Here is a 24,956-nt window from a genome sequence, read left to right on the forward strand (position 1 = left end):
GTGACTCCGCCCTCTCTTCGCATCAGTCAGTGCAGGGGGCGGGACAATCCTCGCCCCTCGCCGCGCTGACGTCACTTCTGTTAAATTAGATCAGCAGCAGTAACCGCGCATCCCTCCATTATACGGGATGGGTCCATTACAGCATGTGGTGTATTATTCCCATCATCATGTGACCGAGAAGAAGAAATGCTAATAATTCCCATTCCTTATGAATTCTCTCCAGGCTTTTGCGTCCATTCACACAGCAGATACAGTGTAACTAGAAGGTGGAATACAACATCATATGTGCTGCAGATCCTGCTGGTGTGAATGGACCCTATGTGTGACACCTGTGCCAGCCACTAGCTAAGGGGAGACCATCCGCAAAGTTCATGTTGACTAATGGTCCCTTTTACACGTAGCGATTAATCGTTCTGAAATCATTGATCAATATTTTTAATCGCTGAATGAGCCTCCTTTAGATGTAATGATTTGTCGTTCAAAGCACCCGCATTTTCGATTGTTCATTCAAGAGTTCGTGGTAACCCACACAACAGGTGAAAAGACTCTTTACAATGGATCAATGGAAAAATTATAAATGACCAACAACAATTTTACAACAGGATGAAAGGATCATCCTATCGCTCGTCGCTTGATCATTATCTGCATTTACACAGGAAGATAGTCACTACGTGTAAAGGGACCATTAGGGTACTATTACACGGAACGATAATCGATTCGGCCGATTATCGCTCCATGTAATAAATACAACGATCAGCCGATGACAACGATCAGGCGGTCCCGGCCTGTGATTGGCTGAGCGCTCCGTCAGCTGACCGGCCACTCTAAAGCTAGAGCGTGCGGGACCCGTGGAGAAGAAGACCGCAGCAGTAACATCGGTAACAATGTCCCTGCAGCCCTTGTTTAACGATTATCGGGCCGTGTAATAGGTCCAGTAAACGAGCGACAATCTAGCAGATCGTTGCTCGTTTACAGGTATTATCGGGCTCCCATCGTCCCGTGTAATACCACCCTTATAGTCAATCTGTCAGCTTGATTTCATGTTCCAATCTGCTGACACCTGGTACCTTTTATATGTCTGTCTGTGATTCCAGTAGATGCTTTTATTACATAGTAAGAAGAGTTAGGCTTCATTCACACAGTCTTTTTCCTGGTCTGTGAATATAGTCTGCAAGCTACGTCCATGATCGGTGCAAAACCTTCCATGCTTTGCTTCCATTTTGCATCCGTGTCTGTGTTTTTCACAGATCTGTTTAAAGCATTTTAAATTACAGCACACAGAGGGTGAACGGCACCGCCAGGTAATTACGTAACACAATAAATTCAAAGCTGCAGAGTATAGATAAGAGTGACTGCGTGGTGCTCATATTAGGTAGATGAACGACTTGTAACAGGCTGAAGAAAAACTAAGTGGCAGTCACTGATTGGCTGGGCTGGAGAGCAGGAATCCAGGAGCCCGTGCAGCAAGCGAGAGCAAGGACGGGTAATGTATGTGTCGGCAGCGTGTATGTTAAGAGGGCGGATGATTTACATACTCGCAGAGGTCTAAAAGGTCTGCTGCAAGTATGTATTCACATAGGAACTGACAGGACCAGGGCCGGACTGGGACTTGAAATCAGCCCTGGCACTCAAACCTTGGCATCCAACATACCATATTATCCCCGATATATTATAGATAGCAGTCTACTATATATGCTGTAGCGATATCTGCTTTAATTCGCCAAGTTCCTAACTACTTACTTACAGTAACTCTGTACCCACAATCTGACCCCCCCCCCCCCCCCCCCCCCAAACCGCTTGTACCTTCAGATAGCTGCTTTTAATCCAAGATCTGTCCTGGGGTCCGTTCGGCAGGTGATGCAGTTATTGCCCTAAAAAAAAACTTTTAAACTTGCAGCCCCGTGCCCTACGGGCGTGGCTTAGAATATCTGTTCCCTAACTTTGCACCACCCCTTCGTCCCTCCTTCCCACCCTCTTCATCATTAGCAATGCCACTGGAACATTTTCTCTTGTCTGAACATTGCACAAGTGTCTTAACGATCTAGCCCATGTTCAGTATTCACAAAGCAGACGAATAGTAGGCAACACATAAAAATAAAGATAAAACATAATCTACTGTGGATTTGATGTTGCATATTTATGTATTTTAGCAGCATCAAATCTGCAATGGATTATGTATGTATATGCCCTGAAAGGGAGCCTGTGAGGTCCATACCAAGTACAGAGCTGTAGAAAGGTGTGGGGGGGATACAGTATAAGTGACAGGACCTTTAGCAGGGGCTGGCTGGCAAATTTTACCCTGGGGGCAAGCATACACCACTGGCCCGCAGGTAGTGACCAATCATTATGGTAATTCCGCTCTGGATTTGGTGTTGCTCTTACAGTTTAGGGTGCCTTCACACGTAGCAGGTTTGCAGCAGAGTTTATGGCCATACTCAGTACCATTATAGTTTATGGCTCTGCAATCTGCCAGCGGACTTTCATTCCACTGCGAGAATGTAGTGACTGCCTTGTTTAACTAAATAGCTGCCAGGCTGGTAAAAATAATAAACCACAAATGCTTACCTGCCCGTGCTCCCTTGCTGCGCTCAGGCTTGAGTATCCGTGTCCCTGAACAGTGACGGCCTGCTCAAATAATCTCTGGCTAAGCAGGCTGTCAGTGAGTAGGGACCCGGAGACTCAAGCCTGAGCGTAACAAGAGAGCAGGTAAGCAGGGGCTGTTTATTATTTTTACCAGCCTGGCAGCTATTTAGTTAAACAAGGCGGTCACTACATTCTCGCAGTGGAATGAAAATCCGCTGGGAGAATGCAGAGCCATAGGCTATAGTAGTCCCAAGTATCGCAGCGGATTTCAGTGTGAAATCTGCTGCAAACTTGGTATGTGTGAAGGCACCCTGAATGCATGGGCGCAGTACCAGGTGATGATCAGCAGGATCCTGCTTCACGTTGGCCTGTTTATAAGGGCCCTACCACTGTACTATATTTGCACAAGTATTACTCTTGGTACAGTAACCATATGGTGAATATACACTAAGGGGCAGATTTATCAAACATGGTGTAAAGTGAAACTGGCTCAGTTGCCCCTAGCAACCAATCAGATTCCACCTTTCATTTTCCAGAGAGTCTGTGAGGAATAAAAGATGGAATCTGATTGGTTGCTAGGGGCAACTGAGCCAGTTTCACTTTACACCATGTTTGATAAATCTCCCCCTGAGGCCCCCTTCACATGTTTGTGTCAGTTTTTACTGTCAGGAAATCCTGATCAGGAGGCCTCAAATGTCATCAGAAAAGTGTCAGGATTTCCTGACAGTAATCCGTTTTTACCTTCAGGAAACCATCAGGAAAAGCCTTCAGGATTTCCTGATGAGGAGAAAAAAAAAGTGTTCTCAATATGGTCTAGTATGCCAACATGCACCACAAGTACCCACACAGCCCCTAGTGTACCTGGATGGTCACAGGCTGCATGATGAGAGTTGTAGTTCCACACCCTGGATGGCCACAGGCTGCAGAAGTACAACTTCCATCATGACCTGTCAGCAGGGCATGATGAGAGTTGTAGTTCCGCAACCTGGATGGCCACAGGCTGCAGAAATACAACTCCCATCATGACCTGCCAGCAGGGGCATGATGAGAGTTGTAGTTCTGCAACCTGGATGGCCACAGGCTGCAGAAGTACAACTTTCATCATGACCTGTCAGCTGGGGCATGATGAGAGTTGTAGTTCCACACCCTGGATGGCCACAGGCTGCAGAAGTACAACTCCCATCATGACCTGCCAGCACGGGGGTGGCGGCCACAGAGTTCTTGGGGGGGGTGAGTGGATGGGTGGCTTGGCAATAGGGCCAGGGGGAGACAGGACATCGGCAGCAGGTGACCGGGGGTGCCGTCTGGTGAGCTCCGTGGAGAGGGGTACGGGTGGTGGTTGGAGGGGGTTGCCCATACAATCCGTAACCCCGGACGCGTCCATGGTTCCCGCGCCCCGCGTCCATGCCGGATTTCTGGAAAATAGGGCAGGATCGAAAAAAAAATCCTGAGCTATTTTCCGGAACGGACACCCTTCGGGAAAAATCCGGAAGGGTGTCCGTGACTAATGTAAGCCTATGGGTCCGGAAATCCAGACAGATTTTCCGGACGTGTGAAGGGGGCCTAAGTCTTCAATGGCACTTTACAGAGTATTGTCACCCAGAAGACTATACAAGAGAATACAGCATTGATCTGATACAGTCACTGGGAGAATACATAACCAGTACAAAAGATATGGCAGCTCTGCTAACATTTCTTCTTTACAATATACTTGACCCCTAAATAATAATTCTCGACTCTACAGTGACTCCAGACTCTAGACAGGACCCTTAACTGAGTTATGAAGACCCCAGACTAGAGACATGATAACAGGCTGATAACAGGTCATTTACTCTGCCTCTCCACAGCCTGAAATGGCTGATAACAGAGAGCAGACTTTCATCCATCCTACAGTGAGCTACAGGATGTGCAAGGGAAGCAAGAACTATCCACAGTGACCTCAGGCAGTGCTGGGACCTCTGGAACAGCCTCTAGTTTATGCACATGAATTATTAGATTAGGGGTCATATCACTGAGGTGACAAGTACAGGGGCTGAGGTGAGCAACCAAGGCTGGGCACCATCCTCCTGGATACTGTGCCCATTGTATCCATGCAGATCTATGAACACAGTTGGTCACATCATATTTTTTCAGTCTCCACCCCACAGAATAAAAGCTTTTACACTGCCTTACCAGCCTGTGGGAGCTGTGGGCAGCCTGTGGGAGCTGTGGGCAGCCTGTGGGAGCTGAGTGGGATCCTAAGAGTGTTATTACACAGGCCAATGGGGGCCCGATAATACCTGTAAACGAGCAGCGATCTGCTAGATTGTCGTTCTGTGTAATAGTACCCTAAGAGAGAAGAGCACTTACAGTGCAGAGCAGAAAGCAGAGGTGTAAGGTCGGGGGGCGGAGCCATGTAACATGCAGGAAACAGAGCCACCACAACTCCTGTAGATCACGGGATGCAGCCTAGCTCAGAACATGTGCATGATTCCACAAAGGTGTTGGCCGCACGGAAAGTAATGCTCCTGGCTCCTGCTCACAAAGTATAGTAAGTCACTGCATTACTATTACTGAGCAGCAAGACCGTGTGTGCAGCACAACTTTATGTTTGCAGATGCCAGCGGCCCCAAGCATCCACAGGGGGCCCTGCCTGGGGGGCAAATGCCTCCCTGCCCCCCTGGCCAGCCCACCCCTGACCTTTAGCCAGTGTAAACTTTTAAAATTCTCCATTTCATTACCAGCGAAAGTGTCACAGAGGCGGAGCCGAGCTACAGCTGTACCTCAGACTGAACTACATGGAGGTGCTGTGGCTGTCACTGTGACACTTCAGCTGGTAATGAAAAGAAGAATTATAAATGAAGTGATTATAGTGCAATTACATCTACTCACAGGAGGCGTCTTCTCTGCATGAGCAAGTAATGTTTTTTCTGAAGTTGGTTGCTTTTTCTTGCTCGGCCATCATGAAGATTTCTCTGGCCATGACTCCTCTCAGCAGGATCTACTGGACAAACATTTTAGGTTCCTCGCTCCAGCATCATCCACATCTATATACAAACTCCCCAAGAGTATTGCTTCACACAGTAACCTTGCTCCCTCTCTGCCCCTATATAAGCAGTTAGGCCCAGTTTGTGCCTCCAAACAGTAGTCCCCACTTTGTAACATCCCCATATAAAATTACCCCCGCCACACACACACTTTGTAACATCCCCATATTAAAGGCCCCCCTGTAACATCCCTGTATTAAGGCCCCCCCGCCCCCCATAACATCCGAAATTAAATAGCCCCCCTTTGTAACATCCCCATAAAGAATAGGCCCCTCTTTTATAATATTCCCATATAGTATAGTCCCCCCCCCCCTTTGTAACATCACCATATAGAATAGTTCCCCCCTTTGTAATAGCCTCATATAAAATAGCTCGCCCCGCCTTGTAACATTCCCATATTAAAAGTCCCCCCTACTTTGTAATATGCCTGCCCCCCATATAGAATACCCTGCTCCACCACAGAGAATAGCCTTCCCCCTATATAGAATACCATGCCCCACCATATAGAATAGCCTGCCCCACCATAGAGAATAGCCTACACCCCTTTGTAATATCCCCATGTAGAATAGGCAGCCCCTGCTTTGCAGCCCCCATGTGGAGGGAAAAAAAACAAGCATATTCACCTGCCACATCGCTCCCCAGCAGCAGCAGCAGAATCTTCTTGCTTCCTGCTGTCCAGACTCCCGTCAGCATCTTCAGCTCAGCCCTCCAGGATCCTCTGCGGCGCGTCCAGGAAGTGCCGTCAGCCGTCAGTGGTGGGCTGTAGCAAACGTGCCTGCACGCGGCACTTCTGCTACTCAGACGTGAATTTTAAAGTGGCAGCAGAGCCCCTAAGTGCGCAAGGGGGGGGGGGGGGGAAGGTGGCCGTCCCAAACGTGGCACAGCGGGTCAGTGAACAGCGCGGCCAGTGGCCGCCCTGTTCTCGAGCACTGCAGAGGGTCGCCAGTCCAAGTATGCAGCGGAACCGGCGGCCCCCGGATTGGTAATAGTGGTGGCCCAGCAGGCATTTGCCCGATCCGCCAGATTACCAATCCAGGCATGGACAGAACCTTGGATCGTAACGGATCACACTGCAAAACTTGTGAGATTTCCGCTGCAATCCGTCTAAATTCAGACACAGTGGGGGAGATTTATCAAGCATGATGTAAAGTGAAACTGGCTCAGTTGCCCCTAGCAACCAATCAGATTCCACCTTTCATTTTCCAAAGAGTCTGTAAGGAATGAAAGGTGGAATCTGATTGGTTGCTAGGGGCAACTGAGCCAGTTTCACTTTACACCATGTTTGACAAATCTCCCCCAGTATTTTTGCTCAGTGTTCTTCAACCAAAACCAAGAGTGGATTGAAAACACAGAAATTTAGTGGATGGCCGCCATTAACGAAAATGACGGCTGTTATTTCAAAACAACAGCCGTTGTTTCAAAGGGAATCTGTTATTAATCCCTGGAACAAATAGAGGCTTTTCTAAGCTCCTGCATAGCTTAAAGCTGGGATTTCTCCTCTCTCCCCCTCCCAGCAGGGTCAGGTATGGGAGGGAGGATATGTTACAGCCTGTTAGTTTTTTTTTTTTTTTCTCAACCAAAACCAGGAGTGGATTAAAAACACAGAAAGGCTCTGTTTACACACTGTTGAAATTGAGTGGATGGCCACTATTTAATGGCAAATAACAGCCATTATTTTAAAAGGAATCTGTCAGCCCCTGGGCCCTACCTAAGGTGCTGGTAGTTTGCTGTAGCTGGCAGCCCCCTAGCAAGCATGGTGCCTTTTGGTAATTTGTCCATGGAGTGGATTATGCACAATCTCAGGTCTCCTACTGTAATGAAGTGTCAAACAGGAGTTGTTTGTGCCACACTCTGGCACACCTCACCATTCCGTCCTCCTCTTCAGGAATAATTAATGCTGCCCGGCCTCCTGCTCGCTCAGCTGTCAGTCAGTGTCTCTGATTGCAGATCAGTACCCCGTAGGCAGTTTATGTCTGAAAGAAACACTCAGATATAGTTGAATGTCTGAGCCAAAATGTGTTGGAGCTGTAGTCTCGGGGTACCTCACCTGTCTAGAGACCTGCCAGCAGTTCATTCTGTGATTCAAATCCCTGTTAAAATTGAGTGGATGGCCATCCACTCAATTTCAACAGTGTGTGAACATAGCCTTTCTGTGTTTTCAATCCACTCCTGGTTTTGATTGCAAAAGAGTGGTAGTTTAGACCTTGGAGAACAGTATGTCTGTACTTTTCCCCTCTCGACTATCACCCGCTGAGGTCACACATGTCTATAAATCTTTTATTGTCCCTGGAGCCAAGTGTAACCTCAGTGGAGACACATGGTGATGCTGAGCTGATTAGGCTCAGAGCCCTGGCATCCTGTCCTCACTCCCCCTGCACTGAACCAGGAAGCAATAGCAATTTATTTCTATCAATTATCATTTTTATTCTTTTGTTGTGAACATGTAATACAAACAACAACAACAGACATGCTAGTAAATTCCCCAGGCAGGGGGCCAGATCAATGCGCCTGAGCAGAGTTGGGTATAGGAGAGGATTGGCTAGGGCTACCTGGAGGAGTGGGCTGGAGGAGGACTGGGTGGGCATAGGAAGGAGAGTCCAGCCAGGGTTTCCATAATTTCATATATTTGTTATGGGACAGGGACCTATTCGCCCTGCTGATCAGTTCCTCGAATCTGCAGATCTGGTTCACTTTCTGATACCACTCCGATAGAGTTGGGGGAAGTGTTTGCGGCCATTTCAGCGGAATGAGTGCCTTAGCTGCCGCCAGTAAGTGGGTAGCTAAAGTCCCTTTGGTGAGCTTACAATCCTTAGTTGGCAGGCTCAGAATGATGATAGGCATGGAAAGACTCACAGTAGATCCTGTTACCTCAGTGATCACTCTCTTCCAATATCACTACCAATATAATTTCAATTTGGGGCAGCTCCACCAGATATGCATCAATGAGCCGGTGTAGGGGTACAGCGCCAGCATTTGTCAGAGGGGGCTGATCCATATGCGGCCAGCCAGGCCACGTTTTGTACCCGCGGGACAGGAGCTTAAAATGATTTTCTTGCAGAAGTACACACCTGGAGAAGCCATGGGAGTGCCAAAGGACATGATGCACCTATGTGAACAGCAATTTATTTCTATTGTTCTTTTTATTGTAGTGATATAGATGCACAGGCCAATAGCCCAATTCCTTCCAAATAAAATCAAAGACAAACTATGGCCAGCTTCTGTTACTCAGAGGTATGAATGAACAAAAAAGCTAGATGAAAAGTTAATGGCACATAAAAGGGATACTTACTGACTCTACAGACACCTACAGACTTGTTACAGCCATTTGGGCAACATGCACTGGAGTGAAGGCTACGCCAAGATGGCTGCCCGCCTACCCTCTACGCTGTTTGACCTCTGCAGTTTAAAGTGCCAGGAAGAACGGACTGTACCACAATTTACAGGAGCGCGTTATGATAAATAATGCCAGGTTTAATATTGTAAATAAATGTCCTGACTTTATAGTAAGCTAAACACAATACTAAAATGTAGTAAAAATCGCGTATTTGTTTATTAACCCGTTTTAAAGAACTGTATCATGGAGATATTGGAAGTGGGACGGTGCGGTAAACCCCACGAGTTAGTTAAAGTGGCAGCTTCCGGCCCGGGAGAAAGAGGCGCGGAAAGATGGCGGTGAGTGGTGAATGTTCTCACTGAGGGGGAAATGTGCGGTTTTCGCTGGACTTATATTATATCTGTTATGGCGCCGGTGTAAGAAACGGCCGCTCGGTGTTCATGGTGCATGGCGGGCGGTATTGTGTGCGGGGGTGGCGGCTGCCGCCTCATCTACATGGGCCGCTCTCTGCACTATTCACACACCCTGTGGGTTTCAGTAGAATAAAGAGCTTGGTCTGGGGTAGCCGGGCCCAGCTGCGTCTATGGCAGCCGCTCTCCAGTGCACAGTGCAATCCCATCATGTCCTGAGAACTCCTGTGCTGTATATAGGGTATATATACTACTCCTGTGCTGTATATAGGGTATATATACTACTCCTGTGCTGTATATAGGGTATATATACTACTCCTGTGCTGTATATAGGGCATATATACTACTCCTGTGCTGTATATAGGGCATATATACTACTCCTGTGCTGTATATAGGGTATATATACTACTCCTGTGCTGTATATAGGGTATATATACTACTCCTGTGCTGTATATAGGGTATATATACTACTCCTGTGCTGTATATAGGGTATATATACTACTCCTGTGCTGTATATAGGGTATATATACTACTCCTGTGCTGTATATAGGGTATATATACTACTCCTGTGCTGTATATAGGGTATATATACTACTGTGCTGTATATACGGTATATATACTACTGTGCTGTATATACGGTATATATACTACTCCTGTGCTGTATATACGGTATATATACTACTGTGCTGTATATACGGTATATATACTACTCCTGTGCTGTATATATACTACTGTGCTGTATATACGGTGTATATACACTACTGTGCTGTATATACGGTGTATATACACTACTGTGCTGTATATACGGTGTATGTACACTACTGTGCTGTATATACGGTGTATGTACACTACTGTGCTGTATATACGGTGTATGTACACTACTGTGCTGTATATACGGTGTATGTACACTACTGTGCTGTATATACGGTGTATGTACACTACTGTGCTGTATATACGGTGTATGTACACTACTGTGCTGTATATACTACTCCTGTCTGCTTTGCACTTACACACCATTGATTCATCGGTGGCTGTCCCTCGGCTGGCTGCGGTGATAGACATACGTTCAATAGAGTTGGACATATATACCGTATATACAGCACAGGTATGTTATATGTCCAACTCTATTGAACGTATGTCTATCACCGCAGCCAGCCGAGGGACAGCCACCGATGAATCAATGGTGTGTAAGTGCAAAGCAGACAGGAGTAGTATATATAGCACAGGAGTAGTATATATACCGTATATACAGCACAGTAGTATATATACCATATATACAGCACAGGAGTAGTATATATACCGTATATACAGCACAGGAGTAGTATATATACCGTATATACAGCAAAGGAGTGATATATACCGTATATACAGCAAAGGAGTGATATATACCGTATATACAGCAAAGCAGTGATATATACCGTATATACAGCACAGGTATGTTATATCACTCCTTTGCTGTATATACGGTATATAACACTCCTGTGCTGTATATACGGTATATATACTACTCCTGTGCTGTATATACAGTATATAACACTCCTGTGCTGTATATACGGTATATATACTACTGTGCTGTATATACGGTATATATACACTACTGTGCTGTATATACGGTATATATACACTACTGTGCTGTATATACGGTATATATACACTACTGTGCTGTATATACGGTATATATACACACTAATGTGCTGTATATACGGTATATATACACTCCTGTGCTGTATATACGGTATATATACACTCCTGTGCTGTATATACGGTATATATACACTCCTGTGCTGTATATATGGTATATATACACTCCTGTGCTGTATATACGGTATATATACACTCCTGTGCTGTATATACGGTATATATACACTCCTGTGCTGTATATACGGTATATATACACTCCTGTGCTGTATATACGGTATATATACACTCCTGTGCTGTATATACGGTATATATACACTCCTGTGCTGTATATACGGTATATATACACTCCTGTGCTGTATATACGGTATATATACACTCCTGTGCTGTATATACGGTATATATACACTCCTGTGCTGTATATATACTACTCCTTTGCTATATATACTACTCCTGTCTGCTTTGCACTTACACACCATTGATTCATCGGTGGCTGTCCCTCGGCTGGCTGCGGTGATAGACATACGTTCAATAGAGTTGGGCATATAACATACCTGTGCTGTATATACGGTATATATATCACTCCTTTGCTGTATATACGGTATATAACACTCCTGTGCTGTATATAACATACCTTTGTTGTATGTACGGTATATAACACTCCTGTGCTGTGTATACGGTATATAACACCTCTGTGCTGTATATACGGTATATAACACTCCTGTGCTGCGCATACGTCATATAACATTAAATAAGAATTCAGTCACGGACGCTCCATAGAACCCTATGGGGGCATCTAGAAATCTGGACAGCTCTGGACACAAATGCGGAATCTGTCTGGAATTCCAGATACACTGCTTGGCAGCTCGGCCGAGTGCTACCAGGTGCTATGTTTCCCTTTAACTATACAAACTCCTAATCTGGAGCGCATACAGTTAAATGTGGCGCTGTGATTGACAAGGTCTGGAGCCGTTGGCTCCTGACCCTGTCAATCAGTCTTGTGGCCATAGGCAATATTATACCTCCAGCCACAAGAGGCTGCTACCTCCTAGCGTTGCAGTGCATGAGTGACGTCACTTCTGTACTCAAAGCCAAAAGCGAAGGAGGAGCAGGAAACTCTTGATGGTCTCCAAAAGGCTTCCTGATCCCTGTTTCCTGACCGTGAAAACGGCCACAGTGTAATGTGGGGGGGGAGGGGGGTAACATGAGGGGTGTCTGCTTATGCTGTCACAAAAATATTCTTTATAACTGAGAATCTGTGGGAAAGAAACATAGTAGCACAATCTGCATTCATTTCAGACATTTAATTATGTTCTTTTATTGTGAATAAGGATAAAGAAAAGAAGAAAAAGGAAAGTATCCTTGACCTCTCAAAATATATTGACAAGACAATTCGAGTGAAGTTCCAGGGCGGCAGAGAAGGTATTGTTTGCATAACTTATTAATTCACTTTAAAGGGATATAGTTTCCAGCTGCACCCAATACACCTCCTTTACCACATCAGCCATGTCCGCAGCGCTATCTTTATATCCATCAAAAACGTGTTTTATTGCTGCACGTGAGGTCAGGAGAAGGGGCGGCAACTAGTCATCTGGGCAGGGAGCCGTCCATGTCTGGTCACAGCTCTCTGCCTGTCAGAGCCTCAGCAAGGATGATTGACAGGAAGAAAGGTCACTAATGGGTCTCTCTGCCTGTCAATCATCCCTGCAGTGTGCGCTGCGAGGCAGAAAGCCATGACTAGTCACAGACAGCTCTCCTCCCAGGTAACTAGTTGCTAACTCTCCCGACCTTGCATGCTAGAATAAAACAGGTTTTTTATGGATATAAAGATAATGCTGCAGAAGCAGCTGATATGGTAAGGGAGGTGAATTATATCAGCGCAATCGTTTTGACTCCTGATCTCTTATGGAACTCTTGGCATGGTTATTTATTACGATCCAGAGAGTTCTGAAATAGCTTACCTGACGTAGCTGTGTCGCTACAGGAGCACAAAGTTTTTAAGAGTCACTGTCGTTAATTTTATTTTTTTTTTTTTTGCAGAAATCAATAGTCCAGGCGATTTTAAGAAACTTTGTAATTGGGTTTTTTAGGCAAATATGCAATTATCTGCATTTAAAAAGGCTTTTCCCAGGTCCCCCCCTCCTCTCCTTTCTGTCATCCACTGCTCAGAATCAGGAAATCAATACTGTCTGTGCTATGGAGAGGAGAGGGGGGAGGAGGAAGGAGCAAGATTAGTCTGCAGCAGAGAACAAAGGATTACACAGTGGGGGAGCTATTCAGAGGTCAGTGCTGATGTAACTGTAAATTAACTCTTTGTTGCCCTGTTTTGGTGCCTTATCTCCCTCTCTTCATAGGAAAACCATGAAGACAGAGGGAGAGCTTTAACCCCTTAAGGACGGGGCCCATTTTCGTTTTTGCGTTTTCGTTTTTTCCTCCTTGTGTTTAAAAGGCCATAGCACTTGCATTTTTCCACCTAGAAACCCACATGAGCCCTTATTTTTTTGCGTCACTAATTGTACTTTGCAATGACAGGCTGCATTTTTGCATTTGGTACACTACGAAACCAGAAAAAAATTCAAAGTGTGGTGAAATTGAAAAAAAAACCCGCATTTCTTTTATTTGGGGGAACTGTGTTTTTACGCCATTTGCCCTGGGGTAAAACTGACTTGTTATGCATGTTCCACAAGTCGTTACGATTAAAACGATATATAACATGTATAACTTATATTGTATCTGATGGCCTATAAAAAATTCAAACCATTGTTAACAAATATACGTTCCTTAAAATCGCTCCATTCCCATGCTTATAACGCCTTTATCCTTTGGTCTATGGGGCTGTGTCAGGTGTCATTTTTTGCACCATGATGTGATCTTTCTATCGGTACCTTGATTGCGCATATATGACTTTTTGATTGCTTTTTATTACATTTTTTCTGGATTTGATGCGACCAAAAATGCGCAATTTTGCACTTTGGGATTTTTTAGCGCTGACGCAGTTTACCGTGCAAGATCAGGAATGTGATTAATAGTTCGGGCGATTACGCATGCGGCGATACCAAAAATGTTTGTTTGTTTATTTTACTTTTATTTAAAACCTGGGAAAAGGGGGGTGATTCTGACTTTTATTAGGTGAGGGGGCTTTTTACAATAAACAACACTTTTTTTGTTTTACACATATACTAGAAGCCCTCCTAGGGGACTTCTAGTATATACACTTTGATCTCTCATTGAGATCTCTGCAGCATAGATATGCTGCAGAGATCAATGAGATAGGCACTCGTTTACTTCCGGCTGCTGCAGCCGGAAGTAAACGAGTGCCGAGCCGGGGACGGCGCCATCTTGGACGAGTCCCCGTCCGGCATCAGTAACGGAGATCGCTCCTCCGGGACAACGTCCCGGATGAGCGATCTCCCCCACTAGACCCCAGGAAAAGGTTGCCTCCAGTAATCGGAGGCAGCTGTCAACTTTGACAGCTGCCTCCGATTAGCTCATTAACGGGCACGGCGATCAGACCGTGCCCGCTAATAGCGGCGGTCCCGGGCTACACGCAGCACCCGGGACCACGGCGCTTGTAGTGCTAATGAGGACATATGACGTACCGGTACGTCATATGTCCTTAAGAGGTTAAACTGCTTTTTCATGATAAAAATAAATTTTTCGGCTAATCCAATTACTAAGCTTCTTAAAATCGCCTGTACTATTGATTTCAGCAAAAAAAAATTTTTTAACGACAGTGACACTTTAACTGTTTCAGAGCTCAAGGCATCGTAATAAATCATGATGTTGAGATTTCCATAAGAGGTCAGGAGTCTAGTCCATGATATACAGTCCCATAGATTTGTAGTCCTCCCAGAAAACTCCTATGAGCATTCAGTGTATTGCTCATAACAAATCAAAGCAGTACGTATGTACTGCATTGATCTATGTGATTGGTGCTCAGTTACTTGGGGCTGCTGAAGGCAGAATCAGGACCAGCGTCATTATGCTGTTGAGGCCCAAGCCAGTAAGTGACAGATTGGCTTCTTCCGATTGCATTGTGGGAAGCCATTCTGGACACTAGACCACCATGGACGGCCTTTACAAGCTATTTAAAGGGAGTCTGTCAGCTCCTGGGCCCTAGCTGAGGTGCTGGCAGTCCCCTAGTGAGCATGGTGCCTTTTTGGTATTTTTCTGTGCAGTGGATTATGTACAATCTTATGTCTCCTACTGTAATGAAGAGTCAAAGAGGAGTTGTTCGTGCCACACTCTGGCACACCTCTCCCACCACTCCTTCCCCATCCCCCTTCTTCATGAATAATCAATGCTGCCCGGCCTCCTGTTCGCTCAGCTGTCAGATTGCAGATCAGTCCTCTGTAGGTAGGTTATGTTGGAGCTGTGGTCTAGGTAGGGCTGGGCGATATTGGCCAAAATCAATATCGCGGTTTATCGCACATGTAGCTGCGGTAACAATAATTGAACGATAATTGACATGCCCCTTTGTATGCCACACCCCTTTTGCAAGCCACACCCACTTGCCCGTGCCAAACTGGGGATATTTTGTTATACAGCTACGTACACACAGGAGGGGACAGGTCCCTATATATACACTATGTACACAGGAGGAAGGGGGACGGGTCCCTATATATACACTATGTGCAGACAGGAGGAAGGGGGACGGGTCCCTGTATATACACTATGTACACACAGGAGGAAGGGGGACGGGTCCCTGTATATACACTATGTACACACAGGAGGAAGGGGGACGGGTCCCTGTATATACACTATGTACACACAGGAGCGTGTGCATATAGCTTATAAATAGAGACCTGTCCCCTCCTGTGTGACAGCTCTGCTATGCCAGGCACAGCCAGAGCTATATGTGGTGTGCAGGAACTGAGACAGCTCTGCTATGCCAGGAAGCCGCTTTCTCCTTCAGCCTCAGGTGTCAATGATAAGGTGCAGTGCAGTGAAGCTAAACAAGAAAGCGGCTCCTCCGTGCAGTAACCTGCCGCTACACAGACACTTTCACAGCGTGATCGTTATCTGGCCGGGGACCTCCTGGAGACCGGTGCCGTCTGTGAGTTACGGGGGAGGGGAGGGCTGTGTGGACGGCAGGACAGTAGTAGGTTACCCCCTGAAGGCTGCTGGCTGTTACATGCGGGGGATAGTTGTGGCAGTGCACAGTGACTGGAGCCTCGGAACTGCTCTGGCTCCAGGTCCCTGCTCTGCGCGGCAATTGCTCTGACAGGAGCGGGAGGGGGCAGAAGGTCACGGTGCAGCAGCAGTCCGGTCCTCAACCTGCAGACGTCTGCCCTGTGCTTCCCGGAAAGAGAGATCCAGGCAGGGACCGCAGGATACTGCGAAGCTGCACTTGCCTGCGAGGCTCAACAGGATCAGTGTCCGCATTTTGGGGCGGGAGAGAGATAATCCGGATCCCCGGGCTGTAGTCTCGGAGCTCAGTGATCCCCCTTCTGTCTCGGACCTGAGATAAGACTCCCCTCATCCAATCTGCTGCACGTCCTGTCTGGCTGTGACACGTTGTCCCTACACAAACAAAAATCTGTAAAATACCGCAGATACCGTCCTGGCAAAGTTGAGGTCGGTTAACCGACACCAGAGACGGTATCCGTATTTTCACGGTATACCGCCCAGCCCTAGGTCTAGGGGTAACTCACCTGTCTAGAGACCTGCCAGCAGATCATTCTCTGGTTTGAATCCCCTGATGGAAATTAAACAGAGGTTTTTTTTTCCTCATTATTGTATCACTTTTAAGGCTATGTTCCCACACAGTATTTTTGCTCACTATTTTGGTCAGTATTTTGCAACCAAAACCAGGAGTGGCTTGAGAACACAAAGGCTATGTTCTCACACTGTTTAATTAAGCGGATGCTCAATAGTTCAGTATATCCCCGTGTTATAATGACACTTTCTCTTGTGGGTGCACAATATATGAAAAGAGTTCACTCACATTTAGTAGTCTTCACTTCGACTTCTTTTATTTGAATGCTGTAGTTCAGTTCAGCTGCGTGTGAACAGAGCACTGGAGCTAGCTGGAGGCTAGGCGTCCTCTCCCCTGTCGCGCAGGAGAGAGGACACCTAGCCTCCAGCTACCTCCAATGAATAATCCAAATAAAAGAAGTCAAAGTGAAGACTACTAAATGTGCGTGAACTCTTTTCATATATTGTGCACCCACAAGAGAAAGTGTCATTTATAACACTGGGATATACTGAACTATTGAGCTGATATTAGCCAAAGAGGTGGTAATTGGCTATATCCCGAGTTAACACACACACCGGTGTGAAGTGAGAGGTTCCAGACCAGATCACATAATCTAATGAGCGGATGGCCGTCATTTAATGACAAATATCGTACGTTGTTTTAAAATAACAGTAATTATTTGCCATTAAATGGCAGCCATCCACTCAATTTCAACAGTGTGTGAACAGAGCCTTTCTGGTTTTGGTTGCAAAATACTGAGCAAAAATACTGTGCGTGAACATAGCCTCAAAAATGATACAATAATTTAAACATTTAAACAAAATTTAAATAAATAAAGACCTATATTTTATTTCCATCAGGGGATTTGAACCAGAGAATGAACTGCTGGCAGGTCACTAGACAGGAGAGTTACCCCCAGACCACAGCTTCAACTATACCTGAGTGTTTCTTTCAGACATAACCTGCCTACAGAGGACTGATCTTCAATCAGAGACACTGACTGACAGCTGAGCGAGCAGGAGGCCAGGCAGCCTTGATTATTCATGAAGAGGAGGGAGGGAAGGAGTGGAGAGGTGTGCCAGAGTGTGGCACAAACAACTCCTCTTTGCCTCTTCAGTACAGTAGGAGATATGAAATTGTGCATAATCCACTGCATGGAAAATTGCCAAAAAGCACCATGCTGACTAGGGGACTGCCAGCTACAGCACACTGTAAGCACCTTAGATAGGGCCCAGGAGCTGACAGATTCCCTTTAAATGCCGGTCAGTTTTAACAGCTGCCTTTAAATGGTTACCTAGTGGTTTGTTCCGGCAATAGCCGCATACCCCGGCAGCTGGAAGCAGCACAGTACATAGAGAGTTCTCGTTGTGAGCCCCATGACATACATATACCATTGGTCGTTAAGGAGATAAATAGTTGTATGTTCACACACGTCGCATAACAGCAATGAAATGTTTAACTACTGCAACTAAATGTTGCAATAACGCAATGAATATGCACCGGTGAACACAGGCCTATATGTAGCAAACACATCCTTAAAGTGGCAATTGTGAAGACTTGAGACTATCCAATATTATTGATACCAATATTCATTATAATGTAGTATATCTTGCACCTAAACAATTCACCCCAATACCCCTCTCCTTGACATAAACGTTTGCTTAGATGTACATGCTTATTAAAGGGGTATCCTGCTCAAAAATAACTTTGATATGTTGCTGCCCATGCGAATAACATAAACAGCTTGCCATCTTTTTGCTATAATATAAATTATATATATATTTTTTATACAGAAATTGGGGTGGGGGGGGGGGTGTATAGAGGTTGGACTCCCCGCGAGCACCTGCTTTTCCCCTATCCTGTGGATGGGTAAAAGTTAATTTTTCATGGACAACCTCTTAAACATGTATGTAGCGTTTGAGGAGATAAGTAAATGATTACAAATTCAGAAGAAAACATATATTTTTTTAAGAAGTTATGGCATGAAAAAGGTTACATATCAGAAAGTAGTAAAGCCACCTCTGTCAGCTATACAAGCCAAAACACAGCATGGCATTAAATCAATTAGGTCACCTATTACATGATAAGGACAAGTGTTGTCTTGCTGATAAATTGCACCTGGGCGACTTGATAGCATAGCAGCCGGTGTTAAAGTGCCGTCCAGGTAACTGCAAGCCGTCATAGTGTTGGTGCGGACAAAGCTGCTCTTATGATTGTGCGATCCTCGCGCTCATTTATGTTCCTGGGATGTCCTGACCATCTGCATTGGTAGACTTTCCCTTCCGTGATCCATTTATGCCAACGCCGAGCAACTACCAGATCACTCCAAATGAGGGGGCGGCCAATATGCCTGTTCAACCACCCTGCTTCTCTGAGGCCTACTATATGGCCCCTCTCTAAGTCCGACAGTTGTTCGTACTGCCGCCGGTTACATCACAGGGCATCTCTAGTGACATTACTGTCCATTCAAGTTGACAGATTTGTTTGAATAGCCCTACAGTGCGAGCACTCCTGCTTTTAAACTCTCCCAGCTACACATCTCATATGCGCATAACGCGCTTATCCTTGTCTCATTGGCATCTAAATTTTATTCATTTGCATATCTCTTACCAGACAACATTCGTGCTGAGTGGCCTGATTGTGGCTCGATTTTTATTTATTTATTTTTTTCTGGATGCATATATTTTTTTTGTAAATGGAAGAATTCAGCATTCACCACTTTTGCTTCAAAAATTTATTTTCACATATCGCATATCCATTTGGAAATCATGCAGGACGTGTTTTGGCACTAGCCTTCTTCTAGCAGTTGGAAAAGGCTAGTGCCAAAATGGGTCCTGCATAGTTTGTGAATAGATAAACAATGTCTGAAAATAAATTTTTGAATCAGAATTGGTGAGTGCCAGATTCTTTCATTAGCTGTATGTTAGGAGGGAACTCCTATCACATGCACCAGCTTATGACTACGGAGTTCCGTCTACCTTTTCTTTTATATATTTTTGTGACAAGGTGTATAGATAGATAGATAGAAATATACATACAAACACTAGAGATGAGCGAACCTTGTACACGTTAGGTAATATGTATAGCTTTAGCATAACTGCATTGCATTGATAGTATAAACAACTCAGTGATAATAGTCTCTTAGAAGTGTAATTGTGTGTGTGTGTGTGTATTAGAGATGAGTAAACCTCGAGCTAGCTTGGCTTTGTCTGAACCTGAGCGTGTAGCATTTGATGGTGGCGGAGGAGTCCTGGAAAACTTGGACACAGCCTACAGCAAACCCAAGCAAGCTTAATGTTTGCTCATCTCTAATACACACACACTTACACGTCCAGGAGACTATTATCATGCTGTCTGTTCACTATGAATGCCCCCTAAGGTAGTGAAATGGGTAAATTATCATTTTCTGAAGACACTTCCCCTAAAAAGTTAGTCTTGGCCTTTGTTTTTCTTTGCCAGAATTTCCCACGTGAAACTAGTAACATTGCACTGATGCAGGTTTGTTCACCTCTTCTATGGTCTTTAATAAAAATCCTTTTATTTATTTTATTTATTTTTTTTTTTTGCTTTTACAGCCAGTGGCGTTTTGAAAGGATTTGATCCTCTATTGAATCTTGTATTGGATGGAACCATAGAATACATGAGAGGTGGGTGTGAACTGTGTGGTTTTTGTTTTATTCATTTAAACTGCTTTAAATTCAGCCCTTTCCTTATACACTCAACAATGTTTATGCTGATCACTGTTCCGGAACAGTAACATATTTTAGTTATCTAATAATTTCTGCACATAGTGACACTAAGGGGGAAATTTATCAAACTGGTGTAAAGTAGAATTGTCTTAGCTGCCCCTAGCAACCAATCAGATTTCACCTTTCATTTTTCAAAGAGTCTGTGAGGAATGAAAGGTGGAATCTGATTGGTTGCTAGGGGCAACTAAGACAATTCTACTTTACACCAGTTTGATAAATCTCCCCCTAAATGTATTTATTTTTTTCATGGGAAAAGGAGGGTAATTTGAACTGTGCTAGGGGAGGGACTGTTTTACACATTTAAAAACTTGTCATTGGATTAAGTAGTGAAATCGGTGCTTGGCTTTAGCATGGTAACGACAAAGGGTAACAGATCTTATTGTTAGGATATTGATCGGACACCTGACAGACGCATTTACCCATTTACCCACTTTGTGACCACCCCAACTACTTATACCTTCTTTTAGCTGATAAGAAGTTCTTTTCCTGGTATGTTTATCCTTGCTGGTTATCCTTGCTTGCTTGCTCGCAGGAGAGGCGGGGAAAGGCCGGGCACGTCACAAACGGGGCGGGGGCAGCATTGTGAGGATACCAAAGAGGCGGTGCGGACCCAGCTACGTCATTGCAGCCGTGCCGGGGGGGGGGGTCAGGAGGCGGCGCATGCGCAATGACTGCTGATACTGTGCGGCCGGACAGAGGGCGGATCGGGAGGCAGGGGGAGATGGATAACCACACCACACAAAGCGGCGCTTGCCTAGGGCACGATCGCTCTAGGCCACTCCTCTTTGGCACGCCTACAGCCCGAATAAAGTATGAATTTCGGCCTCTGGAAAGCGACACCAGCATGGATAAACATACCCGGAAAAAGAACTTCTTATCAGCTAAAAGAAGGTATAAGTAGTTAAGGTGGTTACAGAGTCACTTTAAGTGCCATGATCGCTATAACATTGATTTTGGTCAATAACAATGAGTGTCGGCTGCTGATAGTAGTCAGTACCCATCATCTACAGCGTGAGCTCAACTTACAAGCTTGCTTCATTGGCGCTCAGCGTGCACCTGTAAGGGATACTTCCGCACTTTTTATATAATGCTGCACTGTCTCTGGTGTCCCACCGAAATTTTCGAGCCAGACTTAGCAGTAACAACCTGCTCAGCCAATCACTGACATATGGGACAGCGCTGAGGCCAGTAAATGGCTCTGCGGCTGTTACTGCTTATACAGAGCTGCAGAACATGTTGGAGCAAACCTCAAGAAATAAATGTATGGCTTTAATGTACTTTTATTTTCCTCAATAGACCCAGATGACCAGTACAAGCTAACAGAAGACACGAGGCAGCTTGGACTTGTTGTTTGTAGAGGAACGTCTGTGGTTCTTATCTGTCCGCAGGATGGAATGGAGGCCATTCCAAACCCTTTCGTTCAGCAACAAGAGGGTTAGCTTTCTTTCAGGATCTATTTAACCTGAGATTCCATTGGGATGCACAATACTTCAAGTTGAAGATCTTCTTTCTTTTGTTTTTTTTTTTTCTTTTCTTTTTTATATTTTATTTTGTGATGGCAGATGTAAGCCATATTGAGCAAGAAATAACTTGCTTTAAAAGATAAATAAGTTTGTCCACATATGGTCATGTTTTATTATGAGGGATTTGTTTTATTTTTCTGCGCTTTGTTGTTTTTTGGCTATTGATTCTTTTTGCGTATTCAAGGTAAAATATGACATCTACAATGCCCTAAAATAAATACACACTACTACTTATAAAGACCCATCAACTGCAACTAATTTAGCCTACATTTCATATGATTTTACACATAGCATCTGACACTTATACTTTTTAGGGAAGTCCATTTACCAGTGGCTGATGTAGTTGGATGCTGCCCTAGGCAGTCCCGTTTTCCCGGACTCCCTAGGGCTGCATCCAACTTCGTCAGCCTCTGGTATTCAAATGACGCACGATCGGAAAGCATTAAGCATTCTCAAGTCACACTTATCTTTACTCAAGTTATATCAGTATAATGTTACTTTTATTTCTGAACGTAGATTGTACAGTGACTACCACTCACATTCAAATAAAAAATAGCGGGTGACAATTTGTTTAAACACTTGTCACTACAATTTGGCGAGACGTTATGTCCCAGTTGTGCGCAATCAGATTCAGGTCAGGGGAGGGACGGGCCAGTCCATTGCCTACATGCCTTCATCTTGCAGGAACTGCTGACACACTCCAGCCACATGAGGTCCAGCATTGTCCTGCATTAGGAGGAAACCAGTGCCAACCGCACCAGCATATGGGCTCACAAAGGGTCTGAGGACCTCATCTCGGTACCTAATGGCAGTCAGGCTACCTCTGGAGAGACCATGGAGGGCTGTGCGGCCCTCCAAAGAAATGCCACCCCACACCATTACTGACCCACTGCCAAACTGGTCATACTGAAGGATGTTGCAGGGAGCAGATCACTCTCCACGGCGTCTCCAGACTGTTAAATCCGTCACATGCTCAGTGTCAACCCGCTTTCATCCGTGAAGAGCACAGGACGCCAATGTCAAATCTGCCAATCGCTCTGCAGGTCTTTGGCTGTAAGCACAACATCAACTTATGGAAGTTGGACACTCATTCCCTCATGGAGTTGGTTTCTGACAGTTTAAGCAGACATATTGATATTAGTGGCTTGCTGGAGGTTATTTTACAGGGCTCTAGCACTTGGAGGAGGTAGCGGTCCTGCTGGGTTGTTGCCTTCCTACAGCCTCCATGTCTCCTGGTGTACTGGCCTATCTCCTGCTATCTTCTCCATGCTCTGGACACTGTGCTGACAGACATAGCTAACCTTCTTGCCACAGCTTGCATTGACGGGTGTAGCGAGGGGGAACAGGGGGGGTAGCTGCCCCGGGCGCAGAGACCGGTGGGGGGGGGGGGGGGGGGGGGGCTTGGGGACAGGGGACAGAGTGGAGGAGGGGGGGGGGGGCTTGGGGACAGGGGACAGAGTGGAGGAGGGGGGGGGGGGGGGGGGGGGTCAGGGGACTCACCACACAGCAGAGGAGACTGCTGACCAGACCTCTGCACCAGCAGGAAGTCTCCTCACTGCTCTGATAAACAGCATAAGGGATGCAGGACCTCCCCCGACCCGGCCTGCAGAGAGCTTTCACAGATAATCTCTCTGCACATTAAGGGATCTCCCCTGTACTTTAGTTATGGTAGGTGCAGGGTCTGGGATAAGGGTGAGTCAGCTGGTCTCTGGCTGCCCTGGTCTGCTGTTCAGGGACATTTAAGTTTGCACAAAAAAAGTCACTAGATTTAACCCCTCACTGCCCTGCTGCAGATAATGGAGCAGTAATCTCTCCAGAAGGGCAGTGTAAGGGTTAAATCTAGTGACTTTTTTACTGCACTAAATATATGTGACTGATAGAGGAGACCTGAACAGCCAGAGAGGGGTGAGTGTAGAGAAGGAACACTATGTACCGTCTGTTAGGGCTGTCCACATAACCTGTCAGCATGACAAGAGGGGATAGGAAGATATACACTATAGTGCAATAACAGCAGCCATAATCCCTTTATTCACTCAAACATACCTCCTCCAGTATCTAGAAACACTTCTCTGTTTATTCAGCTTGCCCCCCACCCCCCTTAGTCAGATGCAGTCTTATAGGTAACTTCTTCCCTGATCAGAGTTGTTCATATTCGCTTTCTCCTCCATCCTGCTCTGGCGCCACCTTCCTACTATACTGTACCACCATGCCCAAATGAACTATACCACTGCCCCCTCTAATGTACTGTGCAACAGTCTGCAAATCATTGCTTCCAAATCTCTTCCCCCCCCCCCAGGCTGTTGAAAAAACTACAACAACTATCATGAAAAGTCAGCACAACATGATGTAGTTTTGTCAGCTGAAGACCCCCCTGTTGCAAAACTACAACCCCCATCACAAACTGTCAGCATGGCATTATGGGGGCTGTAGTTCTGCAACCTAAAGAGCCACAGATTGCCCCTCCCCTTCAGTATACACATTCTCCACAGTGTACACAATGTATGCCAGCAGCTGCAATAAACAAGCCATGGAGTTCAGGGCTGCGCGGACGTGTCACTACAGTGCCATGGAGATTCAAACTGTTTCCCCGCTACCAGACAGGCATTCACTGTCTGTGTCATCTGTGATTCACGGAGCGAACACGGAACGTGTGAATGCAGCCTAAAAGAACTAGGCTATGGTCTCACAGTTTTTCCGTCAGTATTTTTTCAACCAAAACCAGGAGTAGTTTGAAAACACAGAAATTGGGCAAATCTTTCCATTATAATTTTGCCCTGTCAGCTCCACTTCTGATTTTGGCTACAAATACTGATCAAAATACCATGTGTGAACATAGCCCTAGAGTGGGGCTTGGATCCATTGTATGGCTGTGTTCACACAATGACTTTTCTTGGACGTATTTTGTCCACCTTTTCGGACAGCCGTCATTGTGAAGCAAAGAAACAGGCTAAACATGGACAGAAAAAGATGTGTGAGCATAGCCTAAAACAGTGTT

At 45.5% G+C, this 24,956-nt stretch overlaps 2 protein-coding genes across 2 annotated transcripts in view; one reads left to right on the plus strand and one right to left on the minus strand.

Moving 5' to 3' along the window:
* The window catches only part of LOC138797601 (histone H3-like centromeric protein A), a 46,406-nt gene extending 37,425 nt beyond the window's left edge, over positions 1 to 8,981 (minus strand). Inside the window, exon 1 of the mRNA XM_069977972.1 lies at positions 8,899 to 8,981. The gene's annotated coding sequence lies outside the window, so the exon portion shown is untranslated. The remainder of the gene's footprint in view (positions 1 to 8,898) is intronic.
* A 200-nt stretch (positions 8,982 to 9,181) lies between these two features.
* LSM7 (LSM7 homolog, U6 small nuclear RNA and mRNA degradation associated) lies at positions 9,182 to 22,059 on the plus strand. Its single transcript, XM_069977973.1, has 4 exons — positions 9,182 to 9,281; positions 12,323 to 12,413; positions 20,265 to 20,336; positions 21,735 to 22,059. The coding sequence occupies exons 1-4, from the start codon at positions 9,276 to 9,278 to the stop codon at positions 21,875 to 21,877; spliced, it is 312 nt and encodes a 103-aa protein (XP_069834074.1). The 5' UTR covers positions 9,182 to 9,275; the 3' UTR covers positions 21,878 to 22,059.
* The last annotated feature ends 2,897 nt before the right edge of the window (positions 22,060 to 24,956 follow it).

This window comes from Dendropsophus ebraccatus, chromosome 7, assembly GCF_027789765.1.
Source record: "Dendropsophus ebraccatus isolate aDenEbr1 chromosome 7, aDenEbr1.pat, whole genome shotgun sequence".
In the NCBI taxonomy this organism is placed as follows: domain Eukaryota; kingdom Metazoa; phylum Chordata; class Amphibia; order Anura; family Hylidae; genus Dendropsophus; species Dendropsophus ebraccatus.

Coding starts and splice junctions, on each gene's coding strand:
- LSM7 (XM_069977973.1), top strand. Junction 12,414..20,264: donor GTTCCAGGGCGGCAGAGAAG/GTATTGTTTGCA, acceptor TTGCTTTTACAG/CCAGTGGCGTTTTGAAAGGA. Junction 20,337..21,734: donor AACCATAGAATACATGAGAG/GTGGGTGTGAAC, acceptor TTTCCTCAATAG/ACCCAGATGACCAGTACAAG.